This window comes from Vulpes vulpes, chromosome 9 (assembly GCF_048418805.1).
Source record: "Vulpes vulpes isolate BD-2025 chromosome 9, VulVul3, whole genome shotgun sequence".
NCBI classification, from domain to species: domain Eukaryota; kingdom Metazoa; phylum Chordata; class Mammalia; order Carnivora; family Canidae; genus Vulpes; species Vulpes vulpes.
The window spans coordinates 90,819,471-90,835,626 of NC_132788.1; the positions used below are offsets into that span (position 1 = coordinate 90,819,471).

A 16,156-nucleotide genomic window follows, 5' to 3' on the forward strand; every position below is an offset into this window, starting at 1 on the left:
GGGAAGCCTGGACCAGGTGGTGACCATCGGAGAAGGTGAATTCCCAAGCTGGGTCAGCCAGGTATGCCACAGAAGTGGGAAGAGCATTTGATAGCACATACACTACATGCAAGATACAGCACCCTCTTGTTATGGGGTGAAGAGCTGCACATGCCTCCAGTCTCTCCCCCACCCTGCCAGTGTTGGTCCCCTGCCCCCAAGAAATAGGAAAGAATAAGTAGAGCAAGGGCTCCCTATGGGCCATGCTTGGGTCTCCTCCTGCAGGGGCCTGGAGCCATAGTGAGAGCCAGCTGGGAACCCCTCACCTGGGGGAAGGAGCTCTGGTTTTAGTCTGGGACCCAGCCCCCTGCCACAGCTTGATTGGTAACCGTGGGCCTCAGTGTCCCCATTTGTCAAATGTGTTGACAGTCTTTCTGGAGCTGATGCAAAGCCTGGACAAGGAGCCAGAAGGGAACATGTTTTGAGACAGTCTGGTGTGCACCTGCCCAGTAAGCCCATAGGGGGCTGTGTGTGGGAGCTACTAGCTGGGAGCCCTAGGCAGGTACTACCCACCCGCCTCCAAGCCTGCCCTTCCCACTTGCCCGTGTTTATATGTTTCCTTCCCATCACCTGGGCACCATGACTCACCCCAGGCCCAATGGGTAAGTGAGTAACTGGCTGGGCCTGGAGCCAGGCCCTTGGGCAAGACATTTCCCTTCCTAGGCCTCAGCAGCATCCCCACCTGTAGAACAGACAAGCTCTGCTCTGGTCTCCGCACTGGGGTATCTCCAGTGAAGGCAGGGCTCAGGATACAGAGAAGCTGCCATAGGATGAGGGCAGCACAGGTGTGACCTATGTGCTAGGACAGAAACCAGGCCATGGGATCCCTGGGTGGCGCGGCGGTTTGGCGCCTGCCTTTGGCCCAGGGCGCGATCCTGGAGACCCGGGATCGAATCCCACGTCGGGCTCCCGGTGCATGGAGCCTGCTTCTCCCTCTGCCTGTGTCTCTGCCTCTCTCTCTCTCTCTCTGTGTGACTATCATAAATAAATGAAAATTTAAAAAAATTAAAAAAAAAAAAAAGAAACCAGGCCGACTTGACAACAGCCCCAAATCAGTGCTGCACAGACGGTAGCCCAGGAGACCCCCACCTCCCTAAGGGGAACTCATACTGGGGAGAGCTCAGAATGGAAGGTGGGCAGAGCCATGAGGAAGGCCTGATTGGGCCCCAGGACTCTAAGTAACCACCCGGGGACCTCCAGTGATAAAGGGGCTCACACAGGTGAAGTCACCTGTGAGGCTCCATGGCCAAAGATGCTCCATCCCCATCCCTCCAGGCCTAACTGCCCTTAAGTGGGGAAAGGGCAATAAACGTGGATTAGGGGAAAAAGCACTCTGCTGAGGTCAGAGGGGGGAGACTTCCTGGGGCTGAGACTCCTTGGAAGCTAGAGATGATTTCAGAGGGTGGGGGCACAGAATGAGGAAGGGTGTGGAAGCAGAGGTGCTGTGTCTGGGCCCAGAGTCAGGTGCAGGAGGAGGTCAGGGTGAAGTGAGCTGGGGCTGGGGACAGAGAGGCTGCAGCTGGCCTGCCTGTGAACTGAGACTTTAGCAGATGGGTTTTATCTCTCTTGCCCAGGGAGGGCACAATCAATCACAATCAATCAGCTGGTCATGCCTGCCTAGAAGTGTTTTGAGGCCACAGGATGGCTGGGCAAGAGACAGTGCTGTGATTGACTAGTAATGCCTGCCAGGGACAAAGCACAGCAGAGTAGTACATGCTTGTCTTCTGGTCTCTCTCCTCAGGCTGGTCCCAGAGGCTGGGCAGGCAACCGAGACAGGCACACTGTCACAGGAGCCAAGGGGGATGCACATGAGGAGGTTGGCTAAGGGCCTGCTCTGCCACTGCGGGGAGCTGGGAGAGGGAGGAATTACCCTGGCCTAGTTCCCTCTGAGTCCCAGTTCCCTTCCCCGCACCCTCCCTGGCCCAGGGCAGATGCTCAGGAAGAGTTTGAACATGAATGGTGGGGAGGCTCCCGAGCGGCCTGGCTCTCCTCACTTCTTCCCCTTTGCCTTCTCCAGGCAGCCTTGGGGAGTTCCATCCTGCTGGGTCTTGTTCTCTGCTTATCCTAGGTGTGACCCTCTCCCACCTGCTCCCCAGGGCCCTGTCCTCCTACCCCTCTGCCCTACACACCTGGGCAGGGAAGGGCAGGGGAGGATGAACAGGCACGTGGCTCCCCAGCACTAGAGCAGTCCCAGGCAATAGCTGCCCCATGCTGCACTGCCGTCAGCCAGGGCCAGACGGCTTCCCTCTGGAAGGAAGGCAGGGGCAGAGTTTGGTTCCATTCGGAACTTGTCACTGCAGAGGTCCCAGCAAGAGCTGATAGGACAGGGTGAGCCCAGGTGACTGGAGGGCTGTGGAAGGGGAGCATGGATTCTCTCAGCCTGTAACAAGCCCTCTGGGCTACCTGTCTGTGGGTATCACTCCAACACGGCTGGCAAGTGCCCAGACATACAAGGTCTCTTTGTGTGTGTGCAGATGATGGAGAACATGTGTGCACATGGTGTGTTGTGTATTTCTGCACACACACATATATGCCTGTGAGCACATGTGGATCAGTCTATGGGCATTGTGTGTCCTTACATGAGTGTGTACACGTGCAAACTCAGGTGTGCACAGCCAGAGCTCTGTCCAAGGCAGGAGAGTTGCCGGGCCTTTCACAGTTCACTTCTGGCCTGGCTTACACATTACTTGCTCTGACTGCAGCCCAGGCAGGCACCTCATCAAGGGATTGGGAAAAAGCTGTCCCAAGGTTCCAGGACAAGCTGAGTGACCCCCAGGCTGGGTCTTAGGCCCAGATAGACTGGAGTCCCTGAGCCTCTCCCCAGCCCCTAGTCAGCTCTCATGGCGGCATGAAATTGGTCACTATTACAAACTGCCCTCCTGGAAGCAGCAGGAGCTCGCCCTAAATTTGTGTTAGCCTCCTTAAGATAGGAGAAAGGAACTGACCTTCCTCCCTTCCTCTCCCTCTGGCCTGTGCTGTTCAAAACATGTTGGCCCATCTCTAAGAAATCCATGGACACCAATGGGAAAAGGAAAGTCTGCTTTGAAGATGCTTAAATATTTTTTTAAGATTTTATTTATTTATTTATTTATTTATTTATTTATTTATTTGAGAGAGAGAGAGAGAGAGAGAGAGCATGCTTGAGCACAGAGGGGAGGGGCAGAGGGACAGGGAGAAGCAGGCTCCCTGGTAAGCATGACCCCCGGATCATGACCTGAGCCATCATGACCTGAGCCAAAGGCAGACACTTAACCCACTGAGCCACGTAGGTGCCCCAGGTCCTGGGTTACCAAGCCATGTGGATGAGGGGGGCAGGCCGGGTGCAAAGCAGTTCACATCTGCTCAGTTCATATCAAACATCCCACTCTCATAGCCAAGCTTTGCCCTGCTGGGAAGGCTCCTTCACTGGTTCCGGGGCTGGATTTGTGCAGACAGGGAAGGTAGCTCCAAACACGCCTCATGGGTTCAGGCCTAGCACTTGGGAGGAAAGGGATGAGACAGACGCTAGGAGGACAAATGGGCTTGATTGGCAATAGACATACCATTGGGTGTCCAAGGGGGAAAGTCTGGTGGGGGATGCTAAACAGTGACAGTGATAGATTCCAGAGCAAAGATGGGGTCAGGGGTCCCAGGGTTATGGAACAGGGGGGTTATTCTAGCCTAGAGGATCAGAGGACGTCTGAACTGGGATCTTCTACAAGGCTGGCGAAGGGTGAGGGCAAAAAAAGTGCAGGCTGTGGGAGTAGAGTGTACAAAGGCCCAGAGGGGTATAGGAGAAGGAGACAGCTCTACACTGTCCTATCATATATATGCTACCTGCAGTTCTCTTCCTGAGACCAGCTTACTTACCCCCAGGGACCCAGACCTGTTCTGGGGGCCCCCCACCCTGCCCCTCAGGGAGACCTTGGTGAGGGAGTTAGAGGGGAGGTGGGGCCCCTCTCCTAGGGGCTGCAGGTGGGAGAGGGCCTGAACCCTGAAGGGCAAGAAAGGCCACATTCCCGAACAGGAGGAATGTCTTTGATCCCAAGACCTTGCTCAGGGCACCAGGCTCCCTTTCCCAGGTACCTTTCCCAGCATTCTTGAGGGAGACTCACAGTTACAGGGCAAGTCCCTGGGCAGAGGCGGTTCCGGCCTCCCCCTCTCTGACCAAGGGCAAGTTCCTGCTGTGCTCTGTAAGTCAGAGGGGTCTGTGTCATCCGCCCCCCACCCCCCGCCCTGCCCCACTTGCACACAAGCCTGCACACATATACACATGCACCCAGGGCATCCCTGCTGTGATCCATTTTATGCATTGTCTAGCTGTTCAGACTGGAGGCAGGCCTTCCATTCAGGAACCAAGGCTTTGGGCTACTCCTCCAAGTTGACTGACGGGGGCCCAGGGCCCCTGTGGGAAGCTCAGAAGTCTGGCCGGCTGTGCTTATTCTCTTCCACTCCTTTGCTTCCACTGTCACCTTCTCCTCAGGTGCCTCCACCCTCCTGTACTCATCTGAACCCCACCTCTTCTAGCTCCCATCTTCACACTCCTTGCTAGGGGATGCCCCACCTCCTGGGGAGTTTCTCCATGTCCCCCACATCTTCACAGGTCTCTCCTCTAGCCTGTCCCAACCCCCAGGAGTCCTGAAGGGGAGACAAGGGAGCCATCACAAGCTAGTGGGAGGGGCGGCAGGGCCTCCCTCCTCTGTCCAGGGAGGTTCTTTCTCCTACATGGGGGGACAGGGACTGCGAGGACACAGTGGGGGCTCCCATTTGAGATGCGCCCCCACTATTGAGAGCAGTGGCCAATTCCTCATCAGGCACTGCCGTACCCGAAGCCCCAGCAAGCCTGCAACAAGCCCGCTGAGGAATGATTCACCCGCCAGCAGCTCCCCTCCCGCGTGGGTCTGCTCAGGCTTCTTTTCAAGCGCTGCGTCCATCCCTGACAACCAGCAACCCGGAGTGCCAGCCGGGAGCCCGACCTCGGAGAAGCACCCTCCTAGCGGGACAGATCTGTGATGGGCTTGCTGGGCTCCGTCCAGGCAAAGTGGCTGCGCGCCGGCCAGCCTCGGGCGGAGTGGGAGGTTTAAACCCCGAGCGAGGGGAGGCACCCTGCCCGCGGGGAACGGCCGCGCAGACGGCGGGGCCCAGCCGCTAGCTCCCTCCCCGGGCAGATGACACAGGCCCCGGAGGGAAAGCGCGGCACGCCGTGCGCACGCGCGCCGCTCCAGTCGAGCCGCTTTGTTCCAGGGCTACCTGCGGCTCCATTCACCTCCTCCGCCCCGCCCGGCCGCCCGCGAGCCGACACACCGCGCCGGCGGAGGCCCCGCCCCCTCCCCTGCGCGGGGCGGACCCGAGCCGAGCCCCGCCCCCGCCCCGACCGCCTCCTCCGGCCGCGATTGGCCGTCTGCGCGACGCACTCCCGCCCCCGGCGCAAGGTGGTTGGTGCGCGGGGGAGGGGCCGGAGAGGCAGAGCTGCCGATAAAGGAGAGCGCCCCTCCCACCCGCCCCCGAGGAAAAGTCACGTGGCGCTTCGCTCGGCGCCTGTCACCTCCCCGCCGGTGAAGCCTTCTTAAAGGGCTCGCTCGCTCCTCCTAGGCGTCTAGCCCTCTGCAGGATCTCTCCAGTCCTGCCCGCGGAGTGTGGCGCGGCCCTGGGGCCCTGCTGCTCCTCCAGGCCCCTGTCTGCCGATTCCCCATCTGGCCGGCTGGGGTGGGATCCCCCTTCCAGGGGTAGCCTGTGGCCGTCGTAGGGACTGGGCAGTCGCCCGAAACGGTGACCTCCTAAGCACAGTGCCTGGCACGTAGTAGGCGTTCAATATCCATTTGTTGAATGAGCTCGCTGAGAAAATGAATGAATGGGGTTGACAGGAGGAGGGGACATTGGCTCAGCGTGACCGCCCCCACCCGCCGCCCTGTCCCGGGGGAGACTCTGCTTCAGCGCAGGAGGGGAGGGAATGCCGGGCGCAGGACGCCCCTAAGGCAGCTCTTCGCGGTAGCACTCGGCGGAGCTGGGAGGGGACTCGGCTTAGGGGAAGGGGCTCGGCCAGGCATCCCAGACGCGTCCTGGCCAGGTTCCCGCCGAGCTGGGGCGAGGGCCCCGGCGGGCGCAGGTCTCTGCGCGCGCGGGGCCGCGAGCGCGCCCGCGTCCTCCGCGGGGAGGGGCGGCGGAGGCGCGGCGCCTTTAAGCCCGGGCGCCGGCCCCGCGGCCCCGCCCCCCGGAGGACGCCTCGGCGCGCGGCCGCCGGAGCCGCCGTTTAATTGGGGCTGTCAGGCCGCGGCGCGCGCGGAGGGCCGGGCGGGACGGAGGCCGGGAGGCCGGGGCGGCGGGCGCGCAGCTCGGCGGGAGGCGGGCGCCCGGAGACGCGGCTGGGGCCCGCGCGGCCGGGGCGCCGTCCCAGGGCAGGGCTGCCCGGCCCCTGCCCCGGGCCGCCCGCGCTCCCCATGAAAAACCAGCTCCGCGGCCCCCCAGCGCGGGCGCACATGTCGGCCTCGGGGGCGTCGGCTGCTGGGGACACCGGGGCGGGGTCGGAGCCCGGTGCGGGGCCCGGGTCCGGCACTAGCACCGGCGCGGGAGCGGCGACGGGCGCGGGGGCCATGCCCTGCAAGAGCGCCGAGTGGCTGCAGGAGGAGCTGGAGGCGCGCGGCGGCGCGTCCCTGCTGCTGCTCGACTGCCGGCCGCACGAGCTCTTCGAGTCGTCGCACATCGAGACGGCCATCAACCTGGCCATCCCGGGCCTCATGCTGCGCCGCCTGCGCAAGGGCAACCTGCCCATCCGCTCCATCATCCCCAACCACGCCGACAAGGAGCGCTTCGCCACGCGCTGCAAGGCGGCCACCGTGCTGCTCTACGACGAGGCCACGGCCGAGTGGCAGCCGGAGCCCGGCGCTCCCGCCTCGGTGCTTGGCCTGCTCCTGCAAAAGCTGCGCGACGACGGCTGCCAGGCCTACTACCTCCAAGGTGAGGGCAGCCCTGAGACCCCCGTCCGGGACTGGGGCTCTCCCGAGGCTCCCTGACGCCCCCGCCGGAGGCTGCTTTCTCTCCATGCGCTACGCCTGCCTGGCCGGCGCCACGTCGCCCCCGGCTCGCATCCGCCTCTACCGGGAGCTCGGCCCCCGCGGTGAGGGTTTAGACTGGCACGAGGGCCCCCTCTGCACCACCTTCTCGGCACGATTCGAGTGGGCTGAACAAACTTTCCCGGCCTGGGCTTTCCTTTTTTTTTTTTTTTCCCCCTGTTTTGGGACCATGGCAGCGCCTAGGTTCCTGCTGAGCCCCTCAGACGAGGAAGGGGCCGCCTCCTGGGACCCCAGAGATGACAGGGCACCCATGTCCAGCTCCTCCAGCCTAGAATGTGTGTCCCTGGAAGACCAGGGTCAGGATATAGGAGCCTTTGGCAGCATTAATCCCCACCCCCAAGGTAGGGGTCGTTTGGGTGGGGGGACTCCGGGCATCCCCGCTTTGGTCTCACTACTTGGGGGTCACAGCCTTTCAGAGGCACTTGGGGCAGGACTATAAGCAGCGTCCCCTGCCCTGGCTTTCCGGGACCCCCAAGTCCCCAGCCTACTGCCCTAAAGCTTGTGGAAGGGGGAGGCAGCTGGGGGGCGAGTGGCTGCAGCCGGTGTTTCCAATTAACATTCCAAAATGGCCTCTCGCTGGCAGCGGGCGGGCAGGCGGGGAGGGGAGGGGAGGCCTGCGGCACCCTCGGGCGCAGGGCCCATCCTAGCTGCAAGGCGCTCCCCGGTTCGGGGCTGTGTAAAGCCCCGCAGCCCTCCCCCTCTGTGTTTCTAAGGCTGAGGGTCTTGAGTTCCCAGGGGGAGAAGTGGAGTTGGGACCCCTTTTACGAACTTGCCACTGTGAGAGGAAAGAGCCAACCAGTACTTTCACGCTGCCCGCCCTGACCGTGGTTGGGGGTGAGGGACAAGGACCGGAGGCCCTCTGTGGACCTGTAACGGACCTGGACCCAGCTCTGGCCCCGCTGTCTCATCTGTAAGAGGGGTTCACAAACCCACAGGTGCTGAGTCGAGATGGGGTTGTCTGCTTTCCTTTACCGTTTAGTGGTTATGGAGCACCCATGGGTGCCAGGTGTGCATGGGAGCTGTGGAAGAGAAATGAGCTGGGGCCTGGCCTTAAGTGCCCTAAAGCTGGTGATATGGCTGGGACCCTGAAGCCTTATGGGTCAGGGTATGGAGCTCAGGCATGTCACTTCATCTCCTGGGGCCTCAGTTTCCCATTCTAAGTGGGTCACTGGATAGATGATGTAGAGAACATGGTACACGTGTAATATGCTTGGCAGGACCCATATTGGCCGTTGGTGGTGTCATAGCGCTTGACAGGGGCAGCCCTGGCCACCACTGTTGGTTTTGGGCAGCCCATTGGTCTGGGGGCATCGGCCAGTGGCATGGGCAGTCTCTCACCCAGGCCCTCTTACCCTGGCCACAGGTGGTTTCAACAAGTTCCAGACAGAGTATTCAGAGCATTGCGAGACCAACGTGGACAGCTCGTCCTCACCGAGTGGCTCACCACCCACCTCAGTGCTGGGCCTGGGGGGCCTGCGGATCAGCTCCGACTGCTCAGACGGGGAATCAGACCGAGAGCTGCCCAGCAGTGCCACCGAGTCGGATGGCAGCCCCGTGCCATCCAGCCAACCAGCCTTCCCCGTCCAGATCCTGCCCTACCTCTACCTCGGCTGTGCCAAGGACTCCACTAACCTGGACGTACTCGGCAAGTACGGCATCAAGTATATCCTCAACGTCACGCCTAACCTGCCCAACGCCTTTGAGCATGGTGGCGAGTTCACCTATAAGCAGATCCCCATCTCCGACCACTGGAGCCAGAACCTCTCCCAGTTCTTTCCCGAGGCCATCAGCTTCATTGGTAGGTGTCGCTATGCTCTGGGTGGGGTTGGTGGGCAGGTGCGTCAAGGTGTGTACGGGACTTGGGTGTCCCTGGCGCCTGACTGGGTACCTCGGGGCCTGTCGGAGCCTGTGTGTGCCCTGCATGTGCCAGCTTGCACCCGTGGCCGAACCCAAGCCTGCTGTGAGTCACCAGGGCCCTCGGGACCTGAGCAGTCCCCTGAGGCCTGGATTCCCCCACCCCCCAACTGTTGGTACCCCATGGACTCTACTGTCCAGCTTGTGTTTTTCTGGCTCTGCTGTTTTGGGCTCAGCAAGCTGAAACATCACAGCTCTCAGACCTCCCACAGGTCTTACTTGCTCTGCATCACGCCTCAGCACACATGTTTTCCAGGAGGGGGCTGCACGGTGCCTCTTTGGACTTTATTTTGTACCTGAGGGGGTTGAAGGGGTGGCCCTGGAGCCAAAAGCTGACCTCAAATGGGCAGCTATTGGAATGTGGTGACCCAGAGTGGCTCAGTAGGGCCTTGGATGCTCCCGGCAGTCAGTGGGGCTTGCTTCGAGTATAGGGGAACCTCCCCCAGAGCAGTATGTTCTGCTGTTTCGCTTAGAGCCCTCAGCCCCCTTCCTCCCCAGCTGACTCAAGCTCCACCAGTTGCCTTATCTTTGCCCTCCCCATCCTGCTTCCTCTGTGGCCAGCTGGAGGCTGTTAGACTGCAGGCCATCTTCCTGGCCCAGCTCTTACCCAGGGTGTGGGGAAGGATGAATGTAAACCCGTGGCTCTCTGAGCATGGTGACCCCATGTTTGTGCCCAGCCTCCAGTGCCAGAGAGGAGGTGGCCTGGGCAGTCATCTCCTGCTGGCGGCTGTGTCCAGTGGAGGGCGTTTTGGTGTCAGCTGGGCCGGGCTAGCTTTAATAACAGGAAGTGGGAGGCTTCCCCGCCTCATCCGCTTACTGGGAACCAAAACTAGGTGCCTGGCTGGGAGGAAGGAAGGAAGCTGAGGCCTGGGGGAGGGGCCGGGACTGGGGCGTCGGGAGCTTCCCAGCTCTGCCCTGGAGGACACGGCCAGGAGGTCTCTGGGTGCCACCTGAGTGCACACACTCTCCTCCAGCAAGACGGGAGGAGAGAAGGGGACCCCAGATTCCCAGGGCTGAGCCTGGCTCATGGGTGCCTGGATCCTTCCAAGAGGCCCCTCTGCATCTGGGGACAGAATAGGATATAGGGGTGGGGGGACAAGTGAAGGACTAGAGGCCCAAGCATCCCCTAGGACTTAGCGGGACAGGATCAAGCCCCAGCCCCCACACTGTTCAGCCACACCCTGAGAAGGCTAAAAATAAAGCCAGTGGAAGCAGTTTCACTTTGGATCACTCGGGAGTGGGTTTGGGGGCCAAGCGTTCCCCAGATCCTGGTATGTCCCCTCCTCCTGGAGACTCCTCTCCACCACCCCATTAGCCCCAAGTCTCAAGGTCAGACCACGGGACTCTGCACAAAGCTACAACATCTCTCTCTTCCCCTGCTAGTCTTGCCCCCAGGCAGTCCCTGAATCTGGATTAAGAACCTCCTGCACGCTTAGCCCTGGGTATCCTTCCAAGGGGTGAGGAGGGGCAGCTCTGCCAGAGCAAATGAGCACTAGGGGCTGAACAACTTGGGAACCTGTGCAGCGTCCTGTGGGGGTGCACTGATTGAGTGCCCACTGTGTGCCTGGGCACCCATCGGGCCCAGAATCAGAGAGGTGTGGGGACCTTGAGGGCCCCAGAGAGCTGCCTCTTGTTAATCTCCGTGCTTGGCACAGCTGTGGGACGGGGAGAGGCAGCAGCCCTTGGGCCCCAGGAGGAGTGATTACAGGACTGAGCTGTTCAGTGGCTCTGCCAGTGTTTATTGAGCTCCTACTGGGTGTCAGGCAGAGGAGTCGGAGAGCGGCGCTGGGGGAAGCTGGGAGGGTCCGCAGAACCTGGTTGGCTGCGGTGGGAATGTCACCGGTGCAGGGGCCTGCTGGGAAGTCCCGTAAGTGGCTGTGCAGGAATAAGGCTAAGGTGTGGGGGACAGGGCAGCGCCGAGTGTAGGGCTGGGCCCCCCATTCCCTTTCAAGGGCTTCCCTTGGGCCTGTTCCCAGGAGGCCCTCGACGAGGGTCCCCACAGGAGCCCCAGGAGAACAAGCTCGGCCTCTGCTGAAAGGCCAGGGGCTGACAGTGGTGTGCTAGGAGTTAGGAGGAGCCTCTCTGTGGTCTTGGGCTTGTCACTCTGTTTTTGCGGCTGTGACCTCATTTATAAAATGAACTTGCTGACCGTGGTGCAGATGGCCTGAGAGGACACGGGTGACCCCCTCGGCACAGGCCGGGTAGTCAGCTGTCGCAGTAGTGGTCCGAGCAGTAACTGTGACCATCACTGGTGCCAGTGTTCAGAGAGCCCTCTCTTGGCTTAGGTCCTTACAAGAGCACTGTGAACAAGGGGGCCCATTTTATGGATAAGGAAACTGAGGCCCCGGGACATGAGTGACTTGAAGCTAATGCGTGGCAGCGCCCTCTCCACAGTCGTGCTCTTGACCTCCACCTCAAACTACCATTCCACCCTTGTGGGCCTCCACCAGGTCCCCCAAGAGTCAGTCAGCGCCAGCTAGTGACTATGCCAACCTCTGCGCCCCGGCACCACCTCCAGCTCCCCGGAGGAGGCGCCTTCCTAACCCATGCCTGTGTGTTTCAGATGAGGCCCGCTCCAAGAAGTGTGGCGTCCTGGTGCACTGCCTAGCAGGAATCAGCCGCTCGGTGACAGTCACCGTGGCCTACCTGATGCAGAAGATGAATCTGTCGCTCAACGATGCCTACGACTTCGTCAAGAGAAAAAAGTCCAACATCTCGCCCAACTTCAACTTTATGGGGCAGCTGCTGGACTTCGAGCGGACGCTGGGGCTGAGCAGCCCGTGCGACAACCATACCCCCAGCGAGCAGCTCTACTTCTCCACGCCCACCAACCACAACCTGTTCCCGCTCAACACCCTGGAGTCCACGTGAGGCTGGGTGCAGGTGGGCGGGGCCGGCCCCTCCCGACGCCCACCTTGAGCCAGGTGGGCGGCCCACTCCTGCTACGTCCAGCCAGAACCTAGACATCGTGGGCCATGGCCTGTGCCCAGAGGCCCAGGCTGGTGGGTGGCCGAGCTTCCCTCAGTGCCCGGAGGGGGCGGACCCTGCAGCAAGGCCTCTCTCCACAGGACATCCCTGGGAGGCCCTGAGCTCTGGGACGCATGGCCTCGGGAGGCTGGTGGGGCCTCACCTTTGTCCCAGGATACTCCACCGGCAGATGGCCCGGCCAGTTTGGCTGTTTTTTTAAAGACACATCCACGGACCTGAGTTTACTTTTTACATTTGGCAGGTAAATCCAAGCTCCCCGGAGCATGGCAAGTGTTCAAGCTCTTCTCGATTTTTCTTTTTTAACGAAAAGTGTTATTTTCAGGCTACATGCAACAGTGGATTGTATAAACCAGTATTTCATCCCTTCCCTGATCCTTCGAGAGAGAGAAGTGTTCTCAGTTTTGTTTTTCTTCCTATTTCCAAAAGCAATGATTGGTTTTTGTTTTGTTTTGTTTTTTTAATGGAAAAAGACAAACCCCATGTTGATCTTGACCAAATGCGTTTTGCACATGTGTGAAGCCTCCCATTTCTGCAGCAGGCCCTTCTCGAAGGGGCGGCTTGCTGCTCTCTCGGCATCAGACCCCCAGTCCTGCCCACGTCTCTCGGCCCAGCCCCATGGCACTGTACTTGCAAGACGTGACTGCTGGGCTGCTGGGTGGCCTGTGTGTGGCCTGTGCGTTCTCTGCCCTCCAGCGGCCTCTGCAGCCTCCCTGAGGCAGGAGATGGGAGGCTCTGCTGCCACCCCTACCGGAGGTGGGGCTGTGGGGGGCTGCCAAGCAGTAGCATTAGCCCTCTGGGCTCAGCCCGTAGGAGGGCCTGGGCCCAGGGCCCTTTTTCTACGTACCCACTACTTCTGTCTCTCTCTCTCTCCCCCTCCCCCCGTTTGTTTGTGACTGAGAGAGGAGGCCCAGGGGCTGGGGGAAGCTTAGGTGGTGGAGACCCAGCCCTGTCCCTCACCCTGGCTGTTGCTTCGGTCTAGCTGCCACTCCTAGGCCCCTTGTCCCGTGGACGCTTGCCCTGCACTCATCTTGCCCATGCCTTCTACTACCAGGAAACTCGCACCCGTTTCAATCCCAGGGCAGGGGCGGAAGGGGCAAGGATGGACAAGTGAAAGGGGTATGGGGCTCTGTCCACCCCCTCCCAGGATCCACAGAACAAAGCCACGGATTCCGTTATCTTCCTCCAGTTTCGTTCCTTCTCCAGCCTGCATCCCGCCAGGTGTCAGGACGGCACAGGGGCCCAGGAAGTGGGGAGTGGTCAGGCCGGGGTCCCTGAGTGAGCCAGTACCTGGTGTGTGAGCGAGGCCACGGAAGCTCTGCCCCACTGCGTCTTACCTCACGGGGCGGTTTTCAGGGATTCTTAAAGGCAGCGGATTAAAATCTTGCCACAGTCGAGAAATTGACAAAAAGCTTCCATGCTGTACATGGTTCTTTCTCTTTTTTACTTTTAGAAAGAAAAACCTGGAAAGATGCATCAGATTTGTGTAAATGAGAGTATGCCAGGAGGGTGGCCAGTTTTGCTTTATGATCTTATGAAGGAAAATTTGTGACCCAACATACGTGTATACACACACACATACATATATATATATCCCGAACCAGCAACGGGACTTTGTTTATATTGCAAATAAATATTATTTTTTCTTTAAAACAAGTTGTGGTGTCCAGTAAGGGCCTGGGGCCAGGGGCTGGTGGGGGAGCAGCATTCCAGCACCTACTTTGGGTGATCTGCTGGGCCGGGAGGGGGAGGAGTGGCCGGGCCTGGGGGGAGACAGCTGAGGTATGGCATTTCCCCAGCCTTTGGGTGCTATAGACAGAGACCACAGGGCTTTCTCCATGGGCTTCTGCTGATTGGTTGACAGGAGATGGAGGCTTGGAGAGGTTTGGGGGACTGAGGTCACACAACTGGGCCCCTGCTCACCCTGAATCCCTCAGGGCTGTCTACTCGGACATTGGGCAGATTTGCTCAGGGCTCTGGGCTCTTGATTGGGCCCTGGGGCCCTGAGCTTTCCTCTTTTTGCTCTTGTGCGTGGAACAGAGGTGTGTGTTCATCACCTCATCCTTCTTCTCAACTCCCACCCTCCCATAGTCCCTGGGAAGCCTGTGGAATATGAAACCTGGCTAGTGACTGGTCAGCCCTGCTCTGCTCCCCAGGAGCTGGGCAGCCTCAGGTCACTCAAACTCCTTGGCCTCTCTTCCCATCTGTGAAGTGGAATCATTCACACTCAGATACCCTGTGCTTTTTGTGCTTGGGGCACGAGGAGCATGTTTAATTGGTTTCCTGGTCTGGGCCTACAGGGCGGAACTGGCCATGCCTGGCTTCTCCAGAGCAAGTGAGTGTCCACCCACCATGCAGAGCCCTTCTGGGGGCTGGAGGAAGGATGGTGGCCATGGCCTGGGGATGTGAGGCCCTCGGTGGGTGACCTAGCTCCATGTGGAATGGAACTTCGGAGGGATTTACGTTTCCTTTGCCCCTGACTGGGTTGAGTGAGCCCCAGTCAGGGACTAACTAGGTGCTGACTCCATTTCCTCATCTCTGCCTGTCATCTGGCTTTATCCTTTCTGCGGTGACCACCACCTGGCTGGCTGCAGGCAAGTAGGCAGGTGCAGTGGGTCAGGGCAACTCTTCCCCTTTCCAAAGACTCCCAGGCTCTACTTGTTTTTTTGTCCCTGGCACCTCTGTCCATGTTACATTCAACCAGAGCACAGTCATGACTTCAGGAGTATGATGAGGGGTAGAGGGCATGTTCTTCAAGCAAAGGGCCTTTGGTTCCAATCCCAGATGTGTGGCTACTAGCTTCTTGCCCCCCTCAGCTTGCTTTAGAATGGGGGAACACTGGTGCAGCCAGCAGGCCTGGGGGAGGCGGAGGGGGCTTCTCGCAGCCTTGGCAAAGGGGCGGGTTCTGCTTTCGCCCTTGGGCTCCCTCAGGGCCCTGGTCCTTCTGTGCCAGGGGCAGGCAAGGGGGTGGGGGCCTGAGCAAGCAGAGACTGGGCCTTTGTTCCCTCTCGCTGCCCTTGGCCGGGGCCGGGGAAGCCCGCGGGTGCCGGGCTGGGGGCTGGGCCCTCGACAGGCCGAGTAAGCGCCTGGCAGTGCCAGTGTGCCCAAGCACAGGGTAGGGGGTGGGAGCAGTGCTGCCTCCTGAACCAGCTCCTCAAGTAGAGGCCCAGGGGGCTTTACCTCCTGTGCAACCTCAGGCCAGGTGGCCTCGCGGGCCCTCAGTGTCCTCATCTGAGGGAATTTGCACCTCAGCACCGCGCTCAGCTGCGGTTCCCTTCAGCTTGTCTCTGGTGGGGACAGAGGATCACATCATGGCGGGGCAGACTTCGGGCTCAGCCAAACTTGCACGGCTGTCTCTCCTCTGGCTCCCAGGTGCCACCTCATGGGCCCCTGCTCTGTCTCATGGTCTGAGCTCCTGTGATTCCACTCTGTTTCTGCTGTGCTGTTCCCCATGGCGCTGTCCCAAGCCACCTTTGGCTGAAGCCCTGGATGCCGGTGTCCCCTGAGCACCAGGAACCAGCTCTCTGAGGTTGATCTGCTTAGCTCCTGGGCGCTCAGTCCCATCTCTCCTCCTGACACCCCTTTGCCTCCCTTTGGATTCCTGTGTCTCTCTTCATCCCAACCCAGGCCCCAGGAGTGCCCCCCCTTCCATTCCCTTCCAGCCACTTCCCAGCCTTCTCATGGGAGGAAGATGTGAGCCGCTCACTCACTGGCACATTCATCCCCCAGCCATTTCCTGTGCCGGCTGGGCTGCCCCAGGGGTGGGAACATGCCTGAGGGAAGTCTGGTGATGTCAGGCTGGGTGGCAGACTAATGGGGCCCTCAGCTTGTCCTCTGATAAATGAATCAGGTGCAACAGCAGGAGTGACTAAGGCTGGACATGAGAAAGAACTTGCAGAACTATGGAACAGCCCCCCTGCAGGGCATCTGACAAGTTGACCACAAAAGAGATGAATGTTTTCCTAGGGGCATCCTGCTCTGAGCTTGGGGGAGGGGCAGGCAGCACTCAGGAGAGGGGCTGCCCCCCACCCACTAGGGCCTCTCCCCAGGGTGCAAACATCGTCATCCCTCACGAATGGGGCAGGGTGGAGGCAGACAGCGAACCCACGCTGGAGCCTGCCTCCTCCCCTAACATCGCCACTACCCGGCACACTCAGGCCTGCCTCTGG

The 16,156-nt window shown here is 60.2% G+C and overlaps 1 protein-coding gene across 1 annotated transcript; it reads left to right on the forward strand.

Moving 5' to 3' along the window:
• Positions 1 to 6,305: 6,305 nt before the first annotated feature.
• Positions 6,306 to 13,640, forward strand: DUSP7 (dual specificity phosphatase 7). Its single transcript, XM_025986920.2, has 3 exons — positions 6,306 to 6,972; positions 8,452 to 8,886; positions 11,566 to 13,640. The coding sequence occupies exons 1-3, from the start codon at positions 6,456 to 6,458 to the stop codon at positions 11,871 to 11,873; spliced, it is 1,260 nt and encodes a 419-aa protein (XP_025842705.1). The 5' UTR covers positions 6,306 to 6,455; the 3' UTR covers positions 11,874 to 13,640.
• The last annotated feature ends 2,516 nt before the right edge of the window (positions 13,641 to 16,156 follow it).

Coding starts and splice junctions, on each gene's coding strand:
- DUSP7 (XM_025986920.2), top strand. CDS start 6,456: ATGAAAAACCAGCTCCGCGGCCCCCCAGCGCGGGCGCACATGTCGGCC. Junction 6,973..8,451: donor CCAGGCCTACTACCTCCAAG/GTGAGGGCAGCC, acceptor CCCTGGCCACAG/GTGGTTTCAACAAGTTCCAG. Junction 8,887..11,565: donor CGAGGCCATCAGCTTCATTG/GTAGGTGTCGCT, acceptor TGTGTGTTTCAG/ATGAGGCCCGCTCCAAGAAG.